General features: G+C 37.4%; 1 protein-coding gene and 1 long non-coding RNA gene across 3 annotated transcripts in view; one reads left to right on the top strand and one right to left on the bottom strand.

The window, feature by feature from the left end:
* Window positions 1–1,519: 1,519 nt before the first annotated feature.
* Window positions 1,520–18,858, bottom strand: LOC117233008. The gene is made up of 3 exons (XR_004493247.1): window positions 18,849–18,858; window positions 15,843–15,847; window positions 1,520–1,630 (listed from the first exon to the last, which is right to left on the bottom strand). It is a non-coding gene; the product is annotated as an uncharacterized LOC117233008 (long non-coding RNA).
* Window positions 13,093–24,315, top strand: part of LOC117233002 — a 29,745-nt gene continuing 18,522 nt past the window's right edge. The window contains exons 1-7 of one of the 2 annotated variants that reach the window (XR_004493245.1): window positions 13,093–13,566; window positions 14,230–14,898; window positions 16,892–16,995; window positions 19,191–19,367; window positions 19,840–20,022; window positions 20,572–20,754; window positions 21,293–21,743. Coding sequence is in view for 1 of the 2 variants with exons in the window: in XM_033492840.1 (XP_033348731.1) it covers window positions 14,480–14,898; window positions 16,892–16,995; window positions 19,191–19,367; window positions 19,840–20,022; window positions 20,572–20,754 (1,066 nt within the window). In the remaining variant the exon portion in view is untranslated. The remainder of the gene's footprint in view (window positions 13,567–14,229; window positions 14,899–16,891; window positions 16,996–19,190; window positions 19,368–19,839; window positions 20,023–20,571; window positions 20,755–21,292; window positions 21,744–24,315) is intronic. The other variant, XM_033492840.1, reaches the window with a different exon arrangement.

Raw genomic sequence — 24,315 nt, 5'->3', positions numbered from 1 at the left:
ACGTTTCAAGAAAAATACTGTCGCTCTCGGTCGATCGCTTTTCAATTTCTCGAAAAATATCAGCTACTGCAAACAGAGAGACAGAGAGAAAAAGAGAGAGAGAGAGAGAGAGGCAATCTATCGTATCAATGAGCCATCGTGATTCCCCTTCGATCAATGATATTCGCTGATATAATATATCGATTGTCGATGATACGTTTGGTTCGATTAAAAATTCATTTCGAGGGATGGAAGTTTCGTGCGTTGAAATAAATTTTAATGAACACGATTTCTATATGAAAATCACATTAATCGCGAGACGATTGGCCACCTTTCTCCAATGAAAACTGTTTTCTCTGAGAAAATCGGAAACCGATTTTCTTTACCACGAGCTCGAGCGTTCGCGTTTAGTCTGGCGTTAAAGTCTCCGCGTTATTTACGTTTCTCTCGCCGCTTTCATCGTTTCTTTCTTTGATAAAAAAATTCAATAATTTGTTAATTCTCGTTAGTTAATATTGGTAATTAGAAACAGCATTACGATATTGATTTCTTCGAATTTGAGGAATAGAAGAGAGATTAAATAGTTGAAAATTATTGTATTGAAGTTAAGCGATCGGAAAGACAGTAATTATTTGTTTGAAGAAATTGCTTAAGCGAGTAACCAGAACTAGGTGCCTTAACGAAATAATTCTTTCCATTTTTTTCTTCTAATTTCGCAAAACAATTATATTCTACTTAAGATTTATAAAGCCACATTTATACATTTAAAATTGCCTCAGGCGAAAGAGAATGAATTCAAAAAATTCAAGCGATGTCCTACGATCGACAAACATACGACGAGACGATTAGTCTAGGATCGATGTCAATTAATTAACCCTTTGTACTTCAATGGCCACGTTTCTTATATACCTTTCATCGACACAAAACGAAAATGAGCAGAAAGCTACTGTACAAATAAATTTACCTTTTATTTCGATAAACTTCACTGTAAAAAATGCGCCCAAGTTGTGTGTCGATCGAATTAAAAAAATATTCGAAGTGCAAAGGGTTAAAGTTCGAAGGGGAAGCGACAAAACGATCGAGCAATCAGTCGCGATAGAAAAGAATAATTAGACGAGGACGAACAGGTTGCGTCCACTAAACCTGAGATTATCTTAAATAATAGCGTTAGCTCTCACAGGACACAAAAAGCATGCTGCGAAGTCAGAAAAGAAAGAGCGTAATCTAGCAGAGAGCGATTTATTTTTTCAACGACAAAAGAGAAAAGAGAATCAAACCTGAGAGACAAACACGGACTCGTACCACGTTAAAACCTGTCCAGCTTTCGCACGTTCACCATCCGCAAACTTGCTTTTTCTCGATCGACCGTGGAACCGTGGGTGCGAGCGGGCATTGAAATCGATCCTCTGGTCGGTGATCGAGATCGATCGTACGTACGATGAAAGGCGAACCGGGGATTTCGAACGTTTCGAAGAGGAAGCACGTGACTTCGCTCCAGGAAATACTACTTCCATTTCTTGCGAACGATGGTGATTGAAAGGAGGAAAAATCGATTGAGAAATTGGATTAGATATAAAAATTCAAGAATTGGATTCAGCTTTAATTCCGTTAGAAAACGTGTTTGAATCGAAGTTGAAGAAATAAGAATTTTCTTACTATCGAAGATTCTTACTATCGAACGATTTCTGGTATTCAAAATTTGATCGAGGCAGTGTATAGAAAATTTTTAATTGTCGAGTATTTGGGATGTTTTCTCTGTCGGATATTACAGGAAAATTCTTCGAGACAAAAATTTCGCATCCGCGATTAACGATCTTAAATACGATCGATTCTGAATGTTAAGAAATTCTTAATGTCATAAACTTTATCAAACGTTACAAAAGTCTGTCTTGCAACGAAATACTTTAAGAGAAAAAGCTAGCATCCACGATACCACGTCGCCTCAGTCTCGAGAGTCGATCGACAAACGTAATTCGCGTGAAATCTTTAGCTTAAGCTTCGTACACATCGTCGTAATCGAACGTCAAGATAAACGAGCGAGAAGATTGAAAAAAGAAGAGGGTCCACAGGGGACGATTCGCTTGACGAGTGAAGAATAAAATCGAAACATTATGCAAAAGCGAGTCGACTATAGTCGTCGGCGGATAAAAGGGCTAATCGAATTGTAAAGCAGATGTAACTGTACTCGTAACGTTTCAAGGAACACTCTGTACATAAGCAAACCGCTCGTTCATACCGCATTTCATAGATCATCCTTTTTGCAGCCGATTTCGTACACCTTTAGAGACACATACACACGTACGTTCTACACTTACAGAGACCAAACAAATTTACACGACTGTCTAACACATAACAACAACACGAAGAATCGTTCCAAAGGATGAAAACGACGAGGCTCGTCGCGTTAATTAACGACCCGTCGATTAATACGCTCATCGTCGTGGAACGGAGATAGAAGAGATCGCACGTATGAAATTGTTACACCAGTAACATGTATACAATGATACGTTGCGCGTATACAGGGTGTAAAAGAAATATGTGCCACGATCTTATCGTATTCGGCTCGTTGTGCAACCATATCGTGGAAAATAATTAGATTTCTAGGTCTGTTTTCTTTTTCCTATTTTTAGAATATAGTATAGAAAATTTGTAACTTTGACAGTAGATGCGTTTCGCTTTGGAATCGATGGAATTTCTTATTTATTATAAGCTCGTATCAAGTAATAAATTGCTACGTTTGAACAAACACTAGTTGCATGGCATTACATACAATTAGTCGATAAAAAGTTAATAAATTGATCGAAAGATTGATAAGAATGGTTTCGTTCTTTAATGAGACGATACTGGAGTTTTGTGTGTCGCTGAACGACACGCAGCAAATTCTTGAATTTTGCAGTTAGTTGGAATTTCTAGATCTATTAGCAAAATTCTTTAAATCTGCGCTTTTTTATTTGGTTTAAATAGTATCAAACGATTCTTTTACGCCCTGCGTATACGAATACACAACTACACGATACATTCACGGACACGCGTAGAATAAATGTAAAGGGACAAAAGGAAATTCATCGTTTCTCCGAGTGTAACGCGCGCGACCATATTGTTTGATTATTGTTAAAAATCGCAGACGCTTTAATTGTTTGTTCGAATTGTTGTTGTTCATTATTGTTACCGTTGTCATTATTATCGTCGTTGGATGTCGCGTAACGTGATTACGATCACCATTCAGCCTGTCGATTTGTCCTTTTTTGCGTGCCGTTATTATTATTATAGTCATTACGTTATGATTACGACCGTGAATATTATTATTATTATTATTATTATTAACATCATCACCGCGACGATGACGATTATTATTGTAATTGAATAAAACGTTCACCACGAGAGGTATGAATATTTATCGAATCTTTCATTTCGCTTCCTACTATTATTTATTTTACTCTTCCAATCTTTTAATTCCCCATTTCCTCATATACTTGAATATTTTGATATAATTGTCTGTTAAAAGAGATTGCTGAATAATAAATTACGAATTAGTCGTACAACATATTCGTTGAAATCTTAATCGAATATTATAAACAGATTACATATGCTACTGTAGTCTAATAATGTAATAAATGCTTTATACGCTAAATAAGAATAGTTTTCGCCTGTGCTCTTCATTTGCAGAGGATAATAGAATAAAATGATATATGTATATATCGTTGGTTAGATAGATCTCACGTAATCCAACTTATTACAGAACGTAATATCTAATATTTGAGAATTACAAAAATTAATTAAGTTAAAAATTAAACAGATGTATTAATGTGCGCCAGCGATCGAAATTTACCACAGATTCCTTGCTTATCACGGCACAGTAAAAGTGTGATCGGTAAAACAGACGAAACGGGAGAGTTAACGGCCGCAGTTAATTCAGAAATCTGTTTTCGAAGCTCGCTGCGTTTGCTCGTAATTACGTAATTACACATCATTCTCGCCAATTAAGCTCGAATTATCGATTTCAAACTGATTACCAGCTAATTGCCTCCTGTTTGGAGGACCACTAGGATGACCACAGCTTATAAAACAATCGGTGATGTAATTTCGAGTTAAACGATGATAATTACGTAACTTCGAGGCCGCGTGAGTTCTTATTGATAGTTGTTAACTGCTGGTTGCAAGCCTTCTGTTGTAGTAAGTGAAATGAATTTATCTCCTTTATATAAAAAAAAAAAGAAAATATCACTTTATATAAGTAGAACACCAAACCAAATCCGACTAGCATTGTTATGGCTAACTTGAGTTAACTGTAACTCGAATTTTAACTAGATCTGCACAAAATTTACCCCAGGACCCAATAAGTTGCCATTTAATAAAATCAGTGAGTTGACAAAGGGTCAAGGGTTATAGGTTAAATTTCTCTTTTATAATCTCACAATTGTTCATCAAATAGGATAATGTTAATACAATTTTAGCTTGTAATATTTATTTATTTATTTCTTATAAATTTGTTTATTATTGTTTGCAATGGTATAGAATGAAATTCCCAAGGGAACGGAATAGAGCGACAAATTGTGTTGCACATGAACTGTCTGTTTAGCTTTCGCTGCTATCTAAATAAAGAAGAACGATACAATCTAAAACGAGCTTCAAGTTGAACAATTGCCTTGCTTGATTCTACGAAATAGCGGCGGTGTGCTACAAATAAACGAAGCGTCTCGTTGGATTTAGAAATAATTGAATTCTCACGATAATGTTCGAGCCAAACGACAACTAGAAGGAACAGAGAACATGTCGAGATCAGATATCACACGACTAAAAAAAATACGAAGGAAACAAGTAGAAAACACGATATATAATGCATTTTTCACAGACATTCTCTTTTGGTAAAAAGAAATGTAACGATAAAAAAGGAAAGAAAAAGGAGAAGAATGAGAGAAATTCTGTTGGAACCAAACATTTTTCCATTTTGTTTCAATCTTTGCTTAAATTGGATCTCAAAGCTACCTCAAAATTCGATTCGATTTCGATTGAAATTCAAATAGAAAGATCTGTCGCATATATTTTTATCTCAATTCGGATATAAATATAAAATATTTCAAAGTCGTTTCGATTTCGATTCAAAGTCAAATTAAAGATTATTCTAAAACTATTTCAATTTCAATGAAATTTTACTGAACGATATTTCAAAGTTCCCTCGATTTAATTCAAATCTATCTATGTGAAAAGAATATTTCAAATATAACGTAAACCCATTTCGATTCTTTGAAAAAGAATGCTATAATTTAGAACTTATCCGCGCCGAGCCAAGAATAAGAGTTCGTCTTTGCTAAACGGTAGGCATAAGATAAACAAGAGTTGGCGGAATGTCAAAATATCACGACGCCCACCGAGATTTTTTTTTTCGACATACATTGTCGTGATACGTATCAGCGGATGTACCAAGCTGGTCGATTGCGGGGTTGGCTTACGCAACACGGTACCTAGGGTAGACATAATGCATAATCTCGTTAGGAATCTCCAAGGGGGTTGCTGTCTAAGCTTTGTCGTAAAGCTCTGCTAAATCACTCGATCGCGTTGTGGCATAAGATATTCCGTGAAAATACGTTGTTTACCTAGAACTGGTATGTTACGTTAGTGGATAAAGTTAGGATCGATGACGACGTAGGGTGGCGGTTGTCGATACCGATGCCATTGGATGGCTGCTCGTTGTTTATTGCAAATAACACGTAAGCGAATTATTCGAGCGGATATTACATTATCACTGAGATATATTGCTCGAAGAAAGTATATTTATTAAAACTGATGGTTACAGAGGAACACCGTTTATCTAAAGTCATCAGGAAACAAATAGTTGACATAACTGGAACTCGTACGTATCGCAGGGATGAAATTGTTCCACCAGCAACATATATATACAGGGTGGTTGGTAACTGATGCTACAAGCGGAAAGGGGGTGATTCTACGCGAAAAAAGAAGTCGAAAATATAGAATAAAAAATTTTTTTAATTTTTTTAAAATCTACAATCAGATCCGTTATAACGAGACGTGATAAAGTGCACGCGTACCGAGCGAAAATTCAAAGTCGATTTTCTCGAAAACAAAGCCTCGAACGAAAAATTTTTATTCCATATTTTCGACTTCTTTTTTCGCGTAGAATCATCCCCTTTCCGCTTGTACCACCAGTTACCAACCACCCTGTATAATGATACGTAAGAAGTATACAAGATGGAAGGAAACAATACGCGACGATTTTATCGAATCCGATACACTCGTTGTGTAACGATGTGGAAATAATCAGATTTCTAGGTCCCCTTCCTTTCCTTTATTTTCAGATAAAATATGTATTGATATTTCTGGAAGGTTTGTAGTGGTTTCGTTAGTCGGCATTCCAATGGAAAAGAGTTTATCACGAACGTGGCTCAAAGTAAACGATTTTTTTCTCAAAGGAGATTGCCAATCCTCGTAAAATTCCATTAAATCGGTCAAGCACCTATACTATAGACCATAAAGAATATTTTTATCTCAAAGAATATTGCACTCAAAGCGGTGGATCAATGTTGAAAGCCGCTTTCAGGTTCGAGGCATCCTTAAGACATACAAAACGTAATTTCTTTCGTTCTGCTTGGTACTATCCTTTCTGCGGGTATTTTAGTGCATTTTACCCGACAGTACAAATTGCCTGAAGATTGTGACACACTTTACTATATTCATGGTTCTGCGTTTCGTAATGAATGTTCATAGCATATTGTGAGGTCGTAGGATTATAATGTTGCGAGAGTCCTTGATGAGGTAGCAAAAATTAAATCGGTTTGAAATACGCGAATTCTCAACGAATGAAATTAAATCAGAGGAAATTTGAATAACTTGATCAGGCATGCAAATCTTTCTTGTATCTGTTTACGTCAACAAGTTCACTGCGCGGTTCATTATCTATGATAATTCTTATCTTCTTTTATCAGTCGGTGAAAGGATTTAGTGTTTTCAGATGGAATATTAATTTTATGTTAGTAGTAGTTCCATTTTAAGTTAGAAATATATTTAAATATCTTAAATTTTCGTTCATCTACTCTATACGTTGAAAAATAAAGAAAACTATGAACAGGAAGACGTTACTTTTAAAAATTTATGAAAAATCCAATTCAGCAACTTGCTGCCTGAAAGTCTCGTTTAACATTTTATTGAAACCTATTAATCCTGTAAGCAATTAGCAACTGTTTCTTTTTTTATGGTTCGATCCCCTATCGTTACGGAAACGATATAGGTTTCGCTTCGATTACTATAACAATACCATATAGTGCATCGCGTTAAAAACCGAAGGAATAAAATAGGTGAGTTAAAGATCCAATTTTACTGAACTTCTCGAGAATTTGCGTATCAAACGAGCCGTGACTAGTCGCACATGTCGCTATATTTTAACAGTGCGTGCCCTAAGGGCTCTATGCCCCATTCAAGGGGTGGATCGGGGTGGAAAAGACCGCAGGGTTGCACGTGACTGCACGGCAGACCGGATGCGATTTTTTTCGTTTCACTAGGAAATTGCCCAGGAGACCGTGTGTCTAATTCGCCACGTTAATGTTACGCGATGATTGCTGCGAACCGTATGTGGAAATCGAGGCGAACACAGTAATAATATAAAAAGATATATATATAACATAAGACGATGTAGATAAGACAAGGTATAAAGGTATAAAATAATTAAAAGTTAAAAAGAATCATATCCTGATAGCAGTACCCGAGAATATGATGTCTCTTGGCACAATCATTTAAATTAACTACGTAAACAAATATATTTTGCTTTACCTTGGACTTTTAACAAGTAAATCACACGTTCCGAGACGGTCGTTTAAAGGATCTAAATATTCCATCGAAAATTTCAATATTCAATTCAAGATTTAAATATTACCAGCAAAGATAAATATTCTCAACCCGGAATTTAAATATTTATCTAAAATACTACAAAAAAGAAAAAAATCTCGCCAAATCTTCAACCCACTGAATCCTTCATATCTCAATCCTTAACCCTATTTACCACTCAACATCCAACCACATAGTCAGCGTCTACGAAATCATTTAGCCTAATAAAACAAGCAGACTTTGGCATTCACCATCAGTAAAACCTTCAACAAATAAATCACACGTTACGAGGCTATCGCTTCCAGTTTAACACATTCCTGTCAAATCTAACGTTGGCCGTCTTCACGTGGCGGCAGATGCTCGATATACTCGCTTCCTGGTTTTCATAGACGTCTAGAACCTCCTCCAGCTTGATTTACGAACAACAGGGGGGATCGATGACAACCGGTGTACATCCGTGGAAAAGAAGCTTCCTGGCACGGCGCAGATGCACGTTACGAGAACGCACGTGCCACGGACAATAGACCAATCGCATGCAGAAGAGACGCTCGACACTTTTGCTCGCTTCTTCGACAATGAGAGCAAGGACACCCTACATGTTACCTGTGAGGTAAGACAGTCGAAGAGGTACGTCTGGACGATGTTCAGATAACGGATGTTCCTCAGACGATATGGACATTAGAGGGACGAGAAAGGGTGAAGATTGTATAATTTGAATTTAATGTACGAGAATTTGAGACATGGATTTATTCAGGTTTCAGTTTAATACTGTATTATAAAATAGAGTGTACCATGCTTTGTCGTTAAACTAGAATCACATGCAGAAATTTCTTGTCCTACGGAAGTAATTTGAACATTTAGAATGAATAATCTTTGGCGCTTATATTGTATGCGTTACATAAAACATTTTGAGTCTAAAACAGTTTGACTGTCATGATTATACGATATATACGCTTACACCAAATATTTTGTAATTTCTATACATACTTTTAGATTTGACAAGCTTTTCACAAGCTTGTTACGCTTTCTTCGCGCCGTATCGGGCAGTTCGTTTTACTGGGAAATATTTTTACTCTTCACCCTAGCGTTCTCTGTTTATTCTTTCGAGGAATTCGGCTCTTCGCTTAATATAGCCATCAATTGTCGATATTCTCGTGTCATTGAAATAAAAAGAACTTTCCTTGACTCGTTAATTCTGGAACTACCAAACTCAGATTTCTTGTTTCTGTAATTCCTAGAACAATACTAACGCTTTGGTAAAATGAACATTGCACTTTTATCGAAACAAGGGTAATTTTAATTTAAATTTAGGGAAAGACTGGTAAGAATTAGTAAGATAAAATCGAGATCGCAAGTGAATCTTTATTAACATCGATCAATTATATACGGTCGTCGATACATATGGATCAGTTTACGACAAATGTCGCCTGTGGATTGGATGGAAAAATGGGATGTTGAAGGACAATGGGAACAGCTGGATCACAGATCGATCTATGCAATTGTTTAAGAATAGAAACGAGGGATTAAATGTGGGAATGGGGCCGAGGAAAATGTGGAAATTGTGATTTCGGGATAAGCTCGATGCATTGTTGCTATTCTAACACTGAATGCATTCTGCTCCAAGTATTGGGTGACGACCAGTGATTAGTCTGAACATGTGGTATAGTAGAACAAGCAGGACATTTGCGGATCAGCGTAATTTTCAGATTACATACGATATACATTGTCAAAGAAGTTGAAGAAAACATGAAGGCTACTATGAAAATTTTCTAGATCTTTCTAAATAAATTTTATACTTTTCTACGACAGAAAAATTCGAAAGAAACATAGGATAAATAACAAAAATCTTTGATTAAATTAGGAAACGGAAATTAAGTTACGTTCCTATATATTTCTCTATATCTAACACCATACGTTCTTCAACATGTAAAACATTCTCAACAATCTCTGTTCTGTAAAATTCTTCTTTGAAAATTCAATTTACATTCCCCAGTGTAATCCCAATCCAACAATTTCGCCCGCGAAAAGAAGAAGCAATCCGACACATGCCAAGAAAGCCCTTACAGAGGAAAACAAAGAAATTCTTTGACATCCGAGGACGTTTGCCCCATCCGTTTCAAGGAATCGAAACGAGAGGAATTGTCGCGACGCGAATCGAAAGGAGCAGCTGTCGAAATCACAAACCGATATTCCATGGAGGAAAGCAAGCTAGAGATTAAAGGGGAGGATCTGAAGAAGGGAAAGCCACCCCGGTACACTGGCGTGCCCTTCACGCGGCCGAAAAACGTGCACGTGCTGTTATAGGGTGGCCCCCTAGATCAGGGATCTCCAACCACTCGGTGCTTTCCAACCACTCGCAGAACTTTCAAATTAATTCACGTTTCCCTAATCAGGCAATTAAGAAAGAGCAAACTCATCGATGAGGAAGCACAAAGTTTCTGTTCGCCTCCATATTTACTTTCGTTGGGGGATGATTTATATAAGGAGTATATTTAAGCAACAATCCTTGCTACAATAGGTTACATTAAGTTTTGAAAGTTGGAGATCGCTGTACAATCGAAGGTTAGACTGCTAAGGGTAGAAGTAGAGGGCGGGTTGTTCGTGTGATTCGCAGCTTGCATTATTAATTTCGAATACTTTAATTTACTCCTTTGCTGAGTATTTGTAGACGTTGTGGTTATTATTATATTTACTGTCACAAACTAATATACTTTACCTCAATAAAATTTTCGATCGGAAACTTTCCTAAGATTGCAAAATTCTCATATGAACTCTTCCATGCAACACGTAATCTGCCCATCTTGCTTAAAATAGTTTGTTTTTATCTTTTAGTCATCTTCGTTTTTCTTCGATCTAAAGCACGCAATCGTTATTTCATACTATTTTTATATGATCACTTAGAACCGTATTTAAAAGATTAAAGAAAACACGGAAGATTTCAAATACTTGGGCATATCTTAAAAATGAGAAATACTAGACAAGACGTCTTATCCAAGAAGTAGAGTAACAGTTCCAAACATTTGCTCTTAATATATAATATAATATATATAATACAATATATATGAGATATATTTATTTAAACAGCCTGATGATAAATTTGTATAAAATAATTCAACCGTCCGCCGACGTTACATCGCTTGAAACTTTTTGAATTCTCGTTAAGTTCTTCATCTTTAAACTTTTAATCATTTTCAACCCGAAGGCACTTACTAACAGCTTCGAGTGGCAAGCTGGCGGGGGACGCCGGCTTCCGGGGGTAGCATGGACGCCAATGGCTCATAGGATTCGCAGTTTAGGCTGTCAATGTTAGAGAACGGACTGACAGTACACGCTGCTTCGTAGCACACGACGACGAATGGTCGGCAGGAGCGGGCCTCTTCGGTGCGTGTGTTTCTTCAGTGTCGGGCAAGACGCCAAACACCGCGTTCGTTTTATTCGTTTACACGCGGCCATCCAAGTTTTTTCCCTCGATCGACGACAAATCGAAAGCACGGCGGACTTCGATTATCCATAGAAACACGAAAACATCTCGTTCATTACGACAAACACCATCAACTTATTTCAACTTTTTATTTCTTCCTTTTTTTCACCTCAACCGACCCTGCGATTTATGTGTAAAATTAAACTCGGTCTTTTACTGGATTTTTCTCATTGCAGAGGATAACTAAAGTATGAAAATAAAGAATGTGTGTAATGGAAAATACATGTGTAAAATGTAATATATAAAATAAAATATTTAAAATAAACATATAAAATGTGGAAAATACAAAATAAGCGGAAGTTGAAGAGTTCTAAGTGTCGTAGCGTTCGTTCGAACTTTTCACCCCTTTTTCAGACCCAGTTTTTACATTCGGTAAGACGAGTCGTTTATCATCTGTGATCTTTGAGTGAAAAAAACGAACTGTGAGAAGAGTGTTCATGAATCAGATGCTGTTGCTTTATCTCTCGCGAGTTTCGAGGATACGTAAGGTGATTTTTTGAATTTCTTTGGTGTGGCGCGAAGGCAGACTATCATGTGGACTGCGAGGCAGAGATAGCGAAAGAGCGTACTGGGATTTTGATGAATGGCTCCAGCAGCTTTTCGCACTGATTTATCGCGACGAAACGTGCCGACAGAGCTTTGGAAACTTCTTCTGCCTGTTGCAAAGCTAGATAGTATTGCGTAGTGAAAATTTATGCCACTCGAAGGAACTCCAATATCGGCGAGATGATTAGGATAAAAGGAAGGATGATTTAACATTATCAGGAACTATAATTCGCCATGTGGTTCATTGATATTAAGAGAGAAATTGTTGGCAATAGGTGAATGCAGAATGTATTTGTTTAAGATGGAAAGACTGCTGGTGATAGCGAAAAAAGAACAGCGAATGTTGGTCGACAGCGGCTGATAAATCGAAAGTAGAAAAACGAGATCGATGCCAGTCTTTGATTGATCGATCTGCGCCTTTGGACGATTGTTCATTGAAAAATTGTATGTAGGAAATTTTTAAATAATTAACAAGTTGGTTGTGATTCTATAAAAATCAATTGGCAAAAATAATTCGTTCAAAAAGAACTAAAAAAAAAAAAAAAAAGAAAGAAAGAAAAAAGAAATTGGAGAATTGGATATCGTATTTTTGAGAGGAATTTATAGAATATATGAAAGCAAATTACTAATATATTTTCTTACAAAAAATATACGGAACAAAGAAAATATTTAACGAATAAAATATCTGTCGGTGTATTTTTGTAAAGCAACTCCCAAAGGATTTGAATAAATATCGTAAGTAAGATTTCTTTCGTTGCCGTCAATATCTGACAGACTGATAATGCACATCGGAGTATAAAATCTAAGAATTTACCACGGGAATTCCTGAATGTTTACGAACTACTTCGAAGAAGATTTAAGAGCTTAGAGTGATATCGAGTAGTACCAATTCAAAAATAGTCGAGCATTCGGTTCGGTCTTCCAGAACCATTCTAACATCATCAGCACGTTCCCGAAATAAAACAGAAACAACGTCATTCACTTCGAAACTGACCAACAGCATAAATATAACAATCTTCAATTATCCAGATCTTCGCTATTCAAAATATTTCGCTGAATCACACAAACAGCTTTTCAAATACACAGAGTGCCATCTGAAGAATAGTCAAACTTCTCGAAAATCTCTTAATTGAGCAGAATTTTCTATTTTATCCCTAAATGACTAATTTCCATGTTAGAATTAAAAAAAAACATTTGCTCTAAACTAGAATTTTCTATTTTACCGCAAGAGGGAAATTTTCTATTTTACATTAATCAGAAGAAAATTCTCTAAGAGAATTCTAAAATTTAAAGAAAAGAAGCAAAAGATAATCCTAGAAAAATAGACGAAATATACGTATACTAAATATTTAGCGATCGATCGATATCAAACAAAACGTACAAGAATTTATGACTGAAAATCGAACGCGTTTTCCCGATACTATCCTAATCCGTGTCCTTGGACGATGAGCATACAGCGTTGTGTAGAAACCTAGTACTTGGCCATGGCCGATTAATCGTGCACCAGGGTGTGCGTCTTCGTTGTGGCAACAAACCTGGAGATACCAGGAGGCGAGCACGGGGGCCGAAAATAAAAGAGAGCTACGATCTTCATCGAGAAATAATCGTACCTCTTCAGTCTTCCCAGACTTATCCGACTTACTGGCCGCATTCCCACGAGAATCCTTTGAAAATTTATCGGCTTCGATGAACAGGAGACAGAATAACAGCTCTAGACGTTACTAGTAAGTTCTACTTGTAAATCAATCTTACTTTTACGATAGGAGTAGTGAGGATTGTAGATAGAGCAGTGTGTAGCTTATGGAGATTAATGTATAGCTTGTGGATAAGATTTAGAAGATTAGAAAGAACTTTTTTTTATGTGATACAGAATTGGACATGTTTGTACAGATGGTAGATGCGAGTAGGTTAATTAATTTAACGTAGCCGGGAACGGATTTATTAAAGTCAAAGAAAGATCATTATCTCTCATTTTGTTGAAAAAAAGAGAAACAATGAGCAGAATATATACCATTACTCAAAAATATATAGACATTAACTTGTTTATGACGGATAAAATTTGCTTTTGAGAGTGAATTACGACTGATAAACGATCGTCCTAGCTTTTTCTATTTGTAATTTTGTAACTAATTTACATTCTGTCGCAAACGACTACGAGAAAAGATGTCATTTAATTCTGGGATACCCTGTACAGTGTCAAAAGAGGTTCACAGAATTTGCAAAGCGGAATAAGAATTTCTCAGGGTAAAAAAACTACTTGCTACTATTTATCTCTGCACCACTTCTATGTAACATTCTCTAGAGCCTCGTTCCACCAGAATTCAGCCTACATTCCGCCCTAAAGCTTCTTCCCACACCCTTCACACTTTGTTCTATGTTTCTCACAGGCTCGACGGAAAGAAAACAGAAAAGAGTGTCGTTGACCCGAGCCATAAAGTGGTCCTCGAGTGTCCGAGCGCGGTTTCGAGGAGCAAAAGAGCCGCTAGCTGGTCATATCAGAGGCAGAAACAAGAAACAGAAGGAAATTGGTCCACGTTATCGACGCACTTGATTCCTTCGCCGTCTCGAGGAGGCTAATTTTAAGATCATCTCGAGAGTGAAGGAGGACTACTTCGACCTCTGTGATGATCAACGACCATGGCGCCAGGAGCAACGACCCTGACGAGTCTTCTGTTGCTGTTGATGACGGTGACGAGATGCTCGTTGACGAAAAGTTTACTCGCGAGCACACACACGCCATTCGCCAAGACTCTGACAGGCGTCAGGTTAGCGGGTGGTTACATGGAAGTAGTCCAGGAAGATTATTGCTCGCATGGTGCTGTTCGACTGACCTGCAGGTCTCTCAAGGCGTTCATCTTCGTCCTGGAAGCGGAGTATCTGTCGAATCTTACGCACGCTTGCGGATACGATGTGCAGAAGTTGATGGAGAAGAAAGTGTACAGGACTCGAGGTAGCAGTATGTCGTTCAAGAAGAAAGAGCTGAAGGGAAATTATATCGATGATATTGAGGATGAACAATTCAGGGTGGTAGATATTAGGCAGTCATTGAACAGGAGGTATGTCATGTAGTTTGTTATGTGTAAATTAACTTTTGCTCTGTATATATTTTTGTGATACCCTTATTTACGTATTTACACGGTTTTCTAATGGACGAAAGTATTCAAAAAGATCCGAAAGAATTCGTATTGCATCTTTGAACATTTTGAATTATGACTATTTCTTTCGCTATATCCGTAAGGATATAAATTTATTTACACAACGTAGTTTAATTATGAGGAAATAAAGTAAACGAGTGAAGGTGGAGGGGAAATAAATTCCTGATTTCTCGGTATCAACATTGATCGATGTAGCTCGAGATCGTGTATTCTGAAGTTTTGTGGGTTCACTACAAGCCACTGCTTTCGCTTTTCATCGCATTTCCATACAATATAACCGTCTCCGGTAATACGAGTCACCCACTAGGCATCCGCAAAGAAAGGAAGGAGCAAAGAATATTCGGTTTGGGTTAGGTTACTGGACTGTAAACCACAGAACTAGCAAGTCATTCCTGCCACGTAAATACAGAGTAGCTATAGAAACAATTTTTCTCCAGGTAGAAGTATAAATTCAATTCATATGATTGAGAGAAGTAGGTATTTTCGTATGCAAAGACCCGCCAGAAGTAACAGCAGACTTAGACAGGTCTCCACTCTACTTTTGCAAGAAACAGTTTTTTTTCTTCCTCTGCTCCCTCTCTCTCTCCTTGAAATTTTCTTCTTTGTAATCGTATGTGCCACGAGGGAAGCGTGTTTTCAAGGGTGGAACGAAATCTCGGCACGCAAAATTGCCGTTTGATGTGCGCCAGCAAAGCGTACGTGAAGTTTTAATTGCCTTTTGAGCGACGTTCGATGCCCGACGAAGGAGAAATCGTTTCCAGGAGAGTACATCGCGCGTCAGGAGCACAGCTCGATGAACTTTGTAAATAAGGGGTTGCAGCCACGAACTAGAGGGAGCATACTACCCTCTCTTCCTCTTTAGGTTCGAGTTTCCGGCGTCTTCTCGTTCGCCAACTGATTTTGTCACTGCTTATTTCATTGCAGAAGTTTGAACGAATATGTAAACATTTCAAATAATTTAAAGAACGTTCTTTTACAATTAGAGAAACTCCCAGTATGGGACCATTCATCGGACACTTAAAAAACGCTTGAATACACAGTCACAAATTTCTCTGCTATTTTCATGAAAAATCTGTCAAGCATCGCACTATAAAACGTTTTACTTTAGAATGAAATATCACTCATTTCGAGTGAACGCGCTTCAAACTCATTTTGATATCGAAAACGTGACGATGAAAGAGTCGCGAGCCGAAAAGGTTAGCAACGCTGAAAAATTCAAAGGGATTCCTCGCGTGGGTGGCGCATGAAACGTTATTTCCCTTTTATTTCCGGCAAAGGGGAGCGAAGCGATAAAATCGACAAAAAGAGAGGGTAAATCACCTCCAAGGGTAAAAGGGGTGAGAATCGACCCTATATGGCCATTGTTTTATGCAGCCAGGCCGCTTTCGATCCCCTGCGCAACAATCATCTCGATCTGAAAACAATCGCGATTTCTCCTTTGTCCGGTCAAACGCAGGCTGCTCGCGCTTTTGACACCCGGTACACACCCCCTAATGACCGACGTCGCTTATTTAATAGACGACACTGCACCGAGAAATCGATACAATCTGCGCTGCGCCGTTTGCAGTACGGATATTTATTGGCATGCGTGTTTGAAATTGCGAAATTGAACTTCCTGATCCGTTGATCCGCGACAACATTTGATAAATTCGGTGCATTTCTCCGGATATTATTACAGCAAGAAAATACTACAAGAAGAAAAGAGAAATTTTAATATAGAATTTGGGATTTGAATATTTCTAAAGTTGAAATAAGGAATACAAATTTGAGAATTTGAAAAAAATTTTAATTTGAAATTTCAGATCTTGAATTCGTAATCCGAAGAGTTCAGACATGAACGTATGCTTAGACGAAATATATTTTTTAACGAACGATTTTTGTTTTCATACTTTAGATGTTCCGGACAAAAACATTGTCGTTACAACCTCACCACCGAACAACCAGGTGCTGTTTACTGGAATCCTGCCACTTTGCAGTTAAAGTACGCGTGCATTCCTGGTAAGTACTTCCAAAAATTAAATTAACACATACATAGGCATGAACAAAGCAATAATCCTTTCAAAGTAATATGTAATATCTCCACGCTCTGAATAGCTCTATAGAACTTATCGCACGAGAAGCAGGAAGCACCTGCATTCCGGTTTCTGTTTCTCACGTGTATATTACCTTCCTGCTCATAGAACATAGACAATCGATTGTCAGTCACGTTCAATCGATAATCTTCAATCTTGATAATCCAGAAAAATATACCATCTTTAGATGGAAGCTAAAGAATGAATGCTATGTCACGTACGATACGTTCATTTTTTTGTATCTTTCAAAACCATTTGTTATCCACGAACTTCGTGAAAATTAATTTCTAAGTCATTTATAATAAGAAAATATTCTGCTTATCCGAGTAAAACTTTCTCAATTTTCTCATTTTTGTATGATGTAATTTCTCACCAAAAGTTACGTATGTAAACAAATTTTCCTTTTCTTCAAGGTCACATAAAACTTGTCAATAAATAAAATTCGTGCATTTGTGCTAAAATAAATTTCCCTTTTATTTCTTTTCAACGTCGCATACCGTTTCCTATAATTTTCTAAAACATTCCGAGACTTATACAGAACACGTGATGCATTCAATGCAATTCCAACCTTCGACTTCAAAAGATTAAAACTTTCGCCCAAAAGTTTCATAATAGCCAACAATCCGCTTGGAACATGACAACGTCTCATAATGAATGGTATGTGGCGCGCGACAAAAGGTAGAAATTCCTGAAGGACACGCTAATCCCACGTTTCTATGCAACTGCGCGTACCCTGAGTTCGTAATATACGCGAAAAATGATCATTGAGTACAGAACGAAGGTCCTTGTATCCCTCGCGAATTACAGTCGTTGAGCACCCTTTCAATCGTACCAGCTTTCTACTTCAACTTTATAACGATCCTTCCACGATTAGCTACAATAGTATTATATACGGTAAAAGCATCAACAGTTATTAAAAATGAAAAACTAGAATTTTTTATATCAGAATCAAATACACCTGGAAACGTAGCCTTTAGTTATGGGGTAAATTAAATATTCTTTGCATTACTTATGTACTGTTGCATATATCGTCAAAATTACTGTGAACCATTTTATCCTACACTGCAACAAATTCTCCACTATTACTCTTAATACGATAAAGAAGTTATAAACAAACTACTATAAATAAACTATTTTCAACCGTCAACGAATTTCTAATGACCTATTATAGCAGCTGATGCAGATGTGGACGATCACTTGCAAGAGAAAAAATTGGAAGATAAATAAGCTGCACATTGACTGTGTTACAAAAGAATCTATGGTTTCATGATCGAAAGATAAAGTTACACGGTCGTGTTTCTGCGTCATAAATTATTCCTAACACACAAAGAATAATATACGCGCTTCGTCTCTATTACTACACTAACACTACTACAGTACAACAGTAAAAAAATTACTGCTTATAAAATCACAATTCACGACAGAAACGCTCATTATAAAAACTAAACCCCATGTCAAAAATACATGTCACGTAATTCACATCTTCAACGCGAAGACGTGAAACTTCTAGTTCGATAAAACAGCAATTTTACCCTTTCGAAAGAATAAAAGCTCGAAAAGAACGAAATTACGAGACAACGAGCACCTTCTTCACGGTGGGAAAGGTGGGAAGGGCCAGGCCACCCCTTCGACGCCCTACAACCGGTATCAACCCCCTCCAGGTGTAGATATTCTCCGGTCGGTTCGCCCCTCCGTTGAAAAGTGGGGCAAGGACACCCTCGGTCAGACCGAACGTCGCACAATGGTGGCCAGAGTCACACTCAAAATCGACAAATGGACCGAAACGAATGCAGATGTTGATCCGCGTCCTTCTGCCGGTAAAAGTGTCGTCATTTCGTGTCTCTATAACTAACAATGCTCCCAGAAACTCGATGGTTAGTGGCTGGCAATTCAATTGAGTCGAATCGAATGGGAGAAAGTAGGGTTTCCTCGTGTTAAAGCTTTCCTTCCTCGTTCATATATTAGGGAAGAAACTTAATTTTCTTTCCACCCTCGGTGAAACTTTTTCGTAAAAAAGGAATATATATGGTTGTACATACATCGACAGTATGTTGTTCAGTTTTTCTTTTATTCTTTAGATATATCAGCTTGAATTTATACGATTTTTGGCGGTTGTTTCAGAGGCTGCCGTGAAGAAATATTGCAACGAGGAGCTGAAGGTGGTCCCTGGCGAGGGTGGTTTCATAAATTCACCGGGTTATCCGCTTTACTACCTCGGTGAAAATACGTGCGGCTGGACCTTCAGGTCGGCTCCTGGGCACAGGATAGTCCTGACGCTTCACGACCTGAATATCCGGGGTGAGTATCGATCCCAATGAGCTTCCCTCGCTACTCTTCTGACCCTCCGATTAACTCATATGGATCTTGTATGGAATTGATTACGAAATCACGAGCTGTGACGATATATTTTGCCAAGGGAAATAAACGAGCTTCGAGAACGCATTAGTATTTAATCGGCATTTAAGAAGATCAAAATACGTGCTTGAGATATAAGCTTTATATCTGTGAAATTTAATCTTTTAATCTTCTTTTCTGTTTTATTTGGGATTCGTATGAAGAAGCTAAATTTCAAATTTAGATTAGGGATTGAAATTGAAAGAAGAACTGTGAAAAAATTATTTCCGTTAAATTATTATGTATTGTACTGCACAATGTTATTGCAATATTTTTTATAATATGAATAACGAAAGAAGATAATTAAAAATATAAGCTTGTATTTGGATAAAGGATGGTGAAAAATATGAGCAATAAAATGTTCTAACTGTTTCAGAGCCTGAATCGGATGGAAGTTGCGTAGACATTCTAAGGGTGCGGGAAAAAGGAAAAACGTTGTTCGAGAATTGCGGTACCGCGGCTGGCGTCAAGGTCATCTCAAATTCGAATGTAGTTACCCTCGACCTTGTCGCCACGAAGAAGCTATACACGGCACGAGGATTCTTCTTGCAATATCAAGGTCGGTCTAACCTTATGAGCACAACGGTAATGTGCTTTTTTTATCTATTTTCTTTTTGCTTGAAATCAAACCTCTCTGAGAAGGATGGAACGCGATACGCATAAACGTTCACAATTACGCAAGGAATCTCTCATCCAGAAATAATATTGACGAGTCTACTTGTTAACACGCGTCTGGCTACCTTCGCGTTTTGCTTGACTAATCTTTGTTCTTCATTAAGTACTATATTTTAATATGATTTATATTATCATACATATTATCGAGATTCTAAATACAGAGTCCTTCATTAAAATGTATTATTTACTGTCTGTAAATATTTACTTGCATCGTATAATTTTACGCTCATCCGTTGTCAATTACTATAGCAATCTTGTATAGAGTATAATCTCCATGTTTGCTTTCAGCTACATAAATAATATAAATACAATAACAGTACATGATTAAAATCATAAAACATAGTCGTCAAGATGTTAACATATCAATTAATTATCATTTGACACGATGACTAGAGACAGCAACTCTATAGATTGGTGATAATAAATGTTTTAGTGCTAGCCTGTCCAGATGTCTCAGCACCCAACGGAAGTTACGTATTGAATGGTACTTTGACTACGAAAACCTTTTTGTGCAAATTCGGCACCGTATTCCCTGACAGCAAAGAAAGAACAAGGATACTGGAGTGCAAGAACGGCAAGTGGAATGAGAGTGTCATCAACATGCCGAGTTGCATAGGTAACCGCGATTCCCTTTTTATCAACGTATCTTTGCTTGCATGTAGCATACCGTTAACTTAGGAAATTAATGCGATACATCTAGCTAACTATATGCAAATAATTTCTATATATTGCATAATTTAAGAGTTTAATATTATATGTGGTTCATGGAAGTTGAATCATCCCCTAGTAACACATCTTAATTAATATCAGAATTTAATCAGGACGTCGACCTAAAAAGCCACTAGAGAATTATTTACAAATTTCTCATAATTATATATATATATATATATATATATATATGTTACAACTAATTCCACTAAATTATTAGTTAAAAGAAAAACATGTAGGATAAGATCGACAACAATTTTGTGTGTACTTTTCATAACAGTTTAAGCTATGTAAACTGTAAACCAATTCCAACATAACTCTGAGAAAATATCGAATCACCTTCCATTTACCAATATCCACTATTGACCAAACAGTAAGCCGATGTTAATGCCTTCGTAAAAAAAAATATGAACAATTTATGGCGGTCATGGCGCTCGAATCGCTAGCTACGTCCCTCACGGGCCTCCCGGGAACCCATGGCTGCCCATTGCTTTCGAAAGGTGAAGCTTGTGGTGGGGGATATCGTGGTGAACGGCGGGGACATAGGAAGAGGGGTTGACGGTGCGCGGGAGACGGGGCGAGAAGAAAGAAAAAGACGGAGGGAAAGAATCTTAGGGCGGAGAAGTATTCGTGAAGGCACCATACATCGGTAGCGTCGCGCACGTAACGACGCCAGTCGTCTCGACGCCACGTGTCTCCTCGAAAAAATCGCTTGAAAACCAATTTCCTGTGCGAACAAACTCGATCGTGTTTTTCGGTCGAATTATATTTTCACTCAATTCATCGTTGCTCGATTGACCAGTGATATCGATCTGGAAACACTGATATTTGCGAAACGACAACGAAGAAGAGAGTAACACGCATTCAACCATTTTTACGTCATTTCAACACTAGCAGGTAATTTTTTAGTAAACTTTTATAGAATAGATACCTTTTATCGTGTTTTTTTTAACTTTGTTTAATGGCGTATTTTGTGGAAATTATTTATCGTTTCCCGGAAACCGCGAGTTACGAACGAAAAACATAAACCCAATGATAAAGCACACTCCGACATAATAAATCAACGTCCAAAGACCTATCCGTATTTCTTTGCTATCGTTTTTATTTTCCTATTTTCATTTCTCGCGATTGACAGCAAACCAAAATTTCGCGTTCGAGTGAATAAAAGATGCTATATGTATACGCGGGATCAGATCCATCTTCCGCTCGAACTTTCGTAGCCGAGCGGAAATGTGAATTAATTAACGGCACCCCAGGTCTTTCTTCACGCTGCCAACCGGGTCTTTAAAACGTGATGCGTTCAGCGGATTATTAATTATTACCCCCATGTTCTCTCGCTGACGGGACACCTCCTTATTCTCGAGTAAACCTCTTCAAATTTACACTTCTGCTGACGTCGTCATAAATTTGAGAATCGTATTACACATACTTGTAGAAATATGGAATTCTCTATTAAATAATTATGTATGTTCATCCATTCTTCGTTTTATGGATAAAATAACGAGTTGAAAATCACAGTGATGTATTTATATCAATTTATCTAAACTTAGTTAAAAATAAAATTTGATTTTATACTAGTTCCTAAATTCTCAGAATTTCAGATCTAAAATTCTAGATTTTCATTTTTACTAATTATCCAAATTGTCTAAACCCTAAATTTCTCGGATTTAAATATTTTATTCCTGACATAACTTTTTACAAAACGAAAAAGGACTTCAATCTGATCTAGCCTTTTATCATCAACACTAACGGTTGTATAAACATTGATATTTACCTTCTATCTGAAACTTTTCGTAATCGCGTGATTGGCGCACGCGTTATCGACCCGACACGGCTTCCTCCCGAAAATCGACCGATCTCAGTGACGATACACTACCGTTAATTCGGCTGGTCGCCGCTGAATGAGAACAAGTTCGCTGTTGAACAGCTGCGAGCCAAAAGAAAAGTTCTGCGTGTAAAAAAAGATTGCCTGAACCTTTTCGGTAGCTTTTCACGGCTCTCGAACAAAGGAGATTGGGAAGAATGTGTCTGTCCAATGTTCTTTTGTGCGGCCCTCCATTCACGTCGATAATAACTTCGTCGGGCCCGGAAGGAGTTTCCTCTCGTGAGAATATCGAAAAATTTTCGCGCGCAGGCTTTTACCAACCGTAAGAAAATGCCAGCGAGATTATTACCTTTCTTATACGAGAAACTTGGAATTTAAAAGCAATAGAACGAGGCCAAGTGGCTTGTATACCGTAACGGTGATTGAATTTCCAAGGAGAAGATTGTTAGCAGTAGAATCGATCTCCTTTTTTTTGTTAGAACAGTGAAAGCATTCATGGAAGGCCATTAATGAGGATTCTATAGATCGGAGAAAAGAAATGGAAGGATAATAGCTAAGTAGTTTAGTATCGCGTACGTTTGTATTTGAAACTCGCTCGAGGCGAGTTGCTGGGATAGAAATTAAAATGCCTACTGTTTTTGGTAGAATTTGAAAGAAAAAACCTTCTAGTCGAAAGACAATGAGTGTATTGTCTATAGATTTGCTTCTCCGGGTCATATGCTGATGAGTACGTTCTCTTTCCATTTTGGCAGTGAATTCCAGAAATATATATTCTAACTCAGAGGTAGAACGGAAAGATATATTGATATTAGTATTTCATTTACGAAATAATCGAGTATTTTAATTAGGTTCTAAAAATCAATTCAAATTATCGGTATATTCCCGCGCAAACAGTCAGCGTGTCAATTTTCCGCTGCCTATATCGTTCCGGCAAGAGAAAGAACTTTCGAAATTTCCTGCGATACAGCTATACGGACACACGTTCACGTGTATCACATCTGCATACATTCCAAACGAATGCATAATTTAAGGTATATGCAATTTTGGTTAGTAGTGTGGTTACACGAACGTGAAACGTGAAAAGGTGGCAGTTCGTACTCGTCGTGCTGGTGGGGAAGAACGAAGAGTAGGGGAAGACAGCGATGAAAGTGGAAGGGGTGATCACCCCTATCGCCTCCCCACTACCTCTGTCTCCTTCCACGCGGAGATAATTTTAGAATCGACAAAATAAAACATTGGGTTGCACATGTTCACTCAGCAGCTGAGACTAAATTGAACTTCGAAAAAGCGAATTGGAAGATCTATTAATTCAGTTTATGCAACTTTAGATCCTTAATTGTAATCAATGGTTTGTTTGGATCCAAAATAAAATACATTTGATGATTTAGAAAATAAAGAGAAAGATTATGTAATGAAAAATATCTCAGTTGTTTTGTAATCGATATGTAATTATAAATATTTTTTATTTATAACTATTAATAGTAGTAAAGAGCATTACAAAATTAATAACGAATGGAAATATGATATGCTTTCAGGCGATCTAGAATTTTGAACAGACATTAACGTAATTAATATGGATGAGGCGTCAACTAACGCTTGATACCACGCTAGTATAATACATACAAATTATTTTCTACAGTTCGC

Source organism: Bombus vosnesenskii, unplaced genomic scaffold, assembly GCF_011952255.1.
Source record: "Bombus vosnesenskii isolate JDL3184/JDL3185 unplaced genomic scaffold, Bvos_JDL3184-5_v1.1 scf7180000013294, whole genome shotgun sequence".
Taxonomy (NCBI): domain Eukaryota; kingdom Metazoa; phylum Arthropoda; class Insecta; order Hymenoptera; family Apidae; genus Bombus; species Bombus vosnesenskii.
This window is presented reverse-complemented; position numbering and strand designations above follow the sequence as displayed.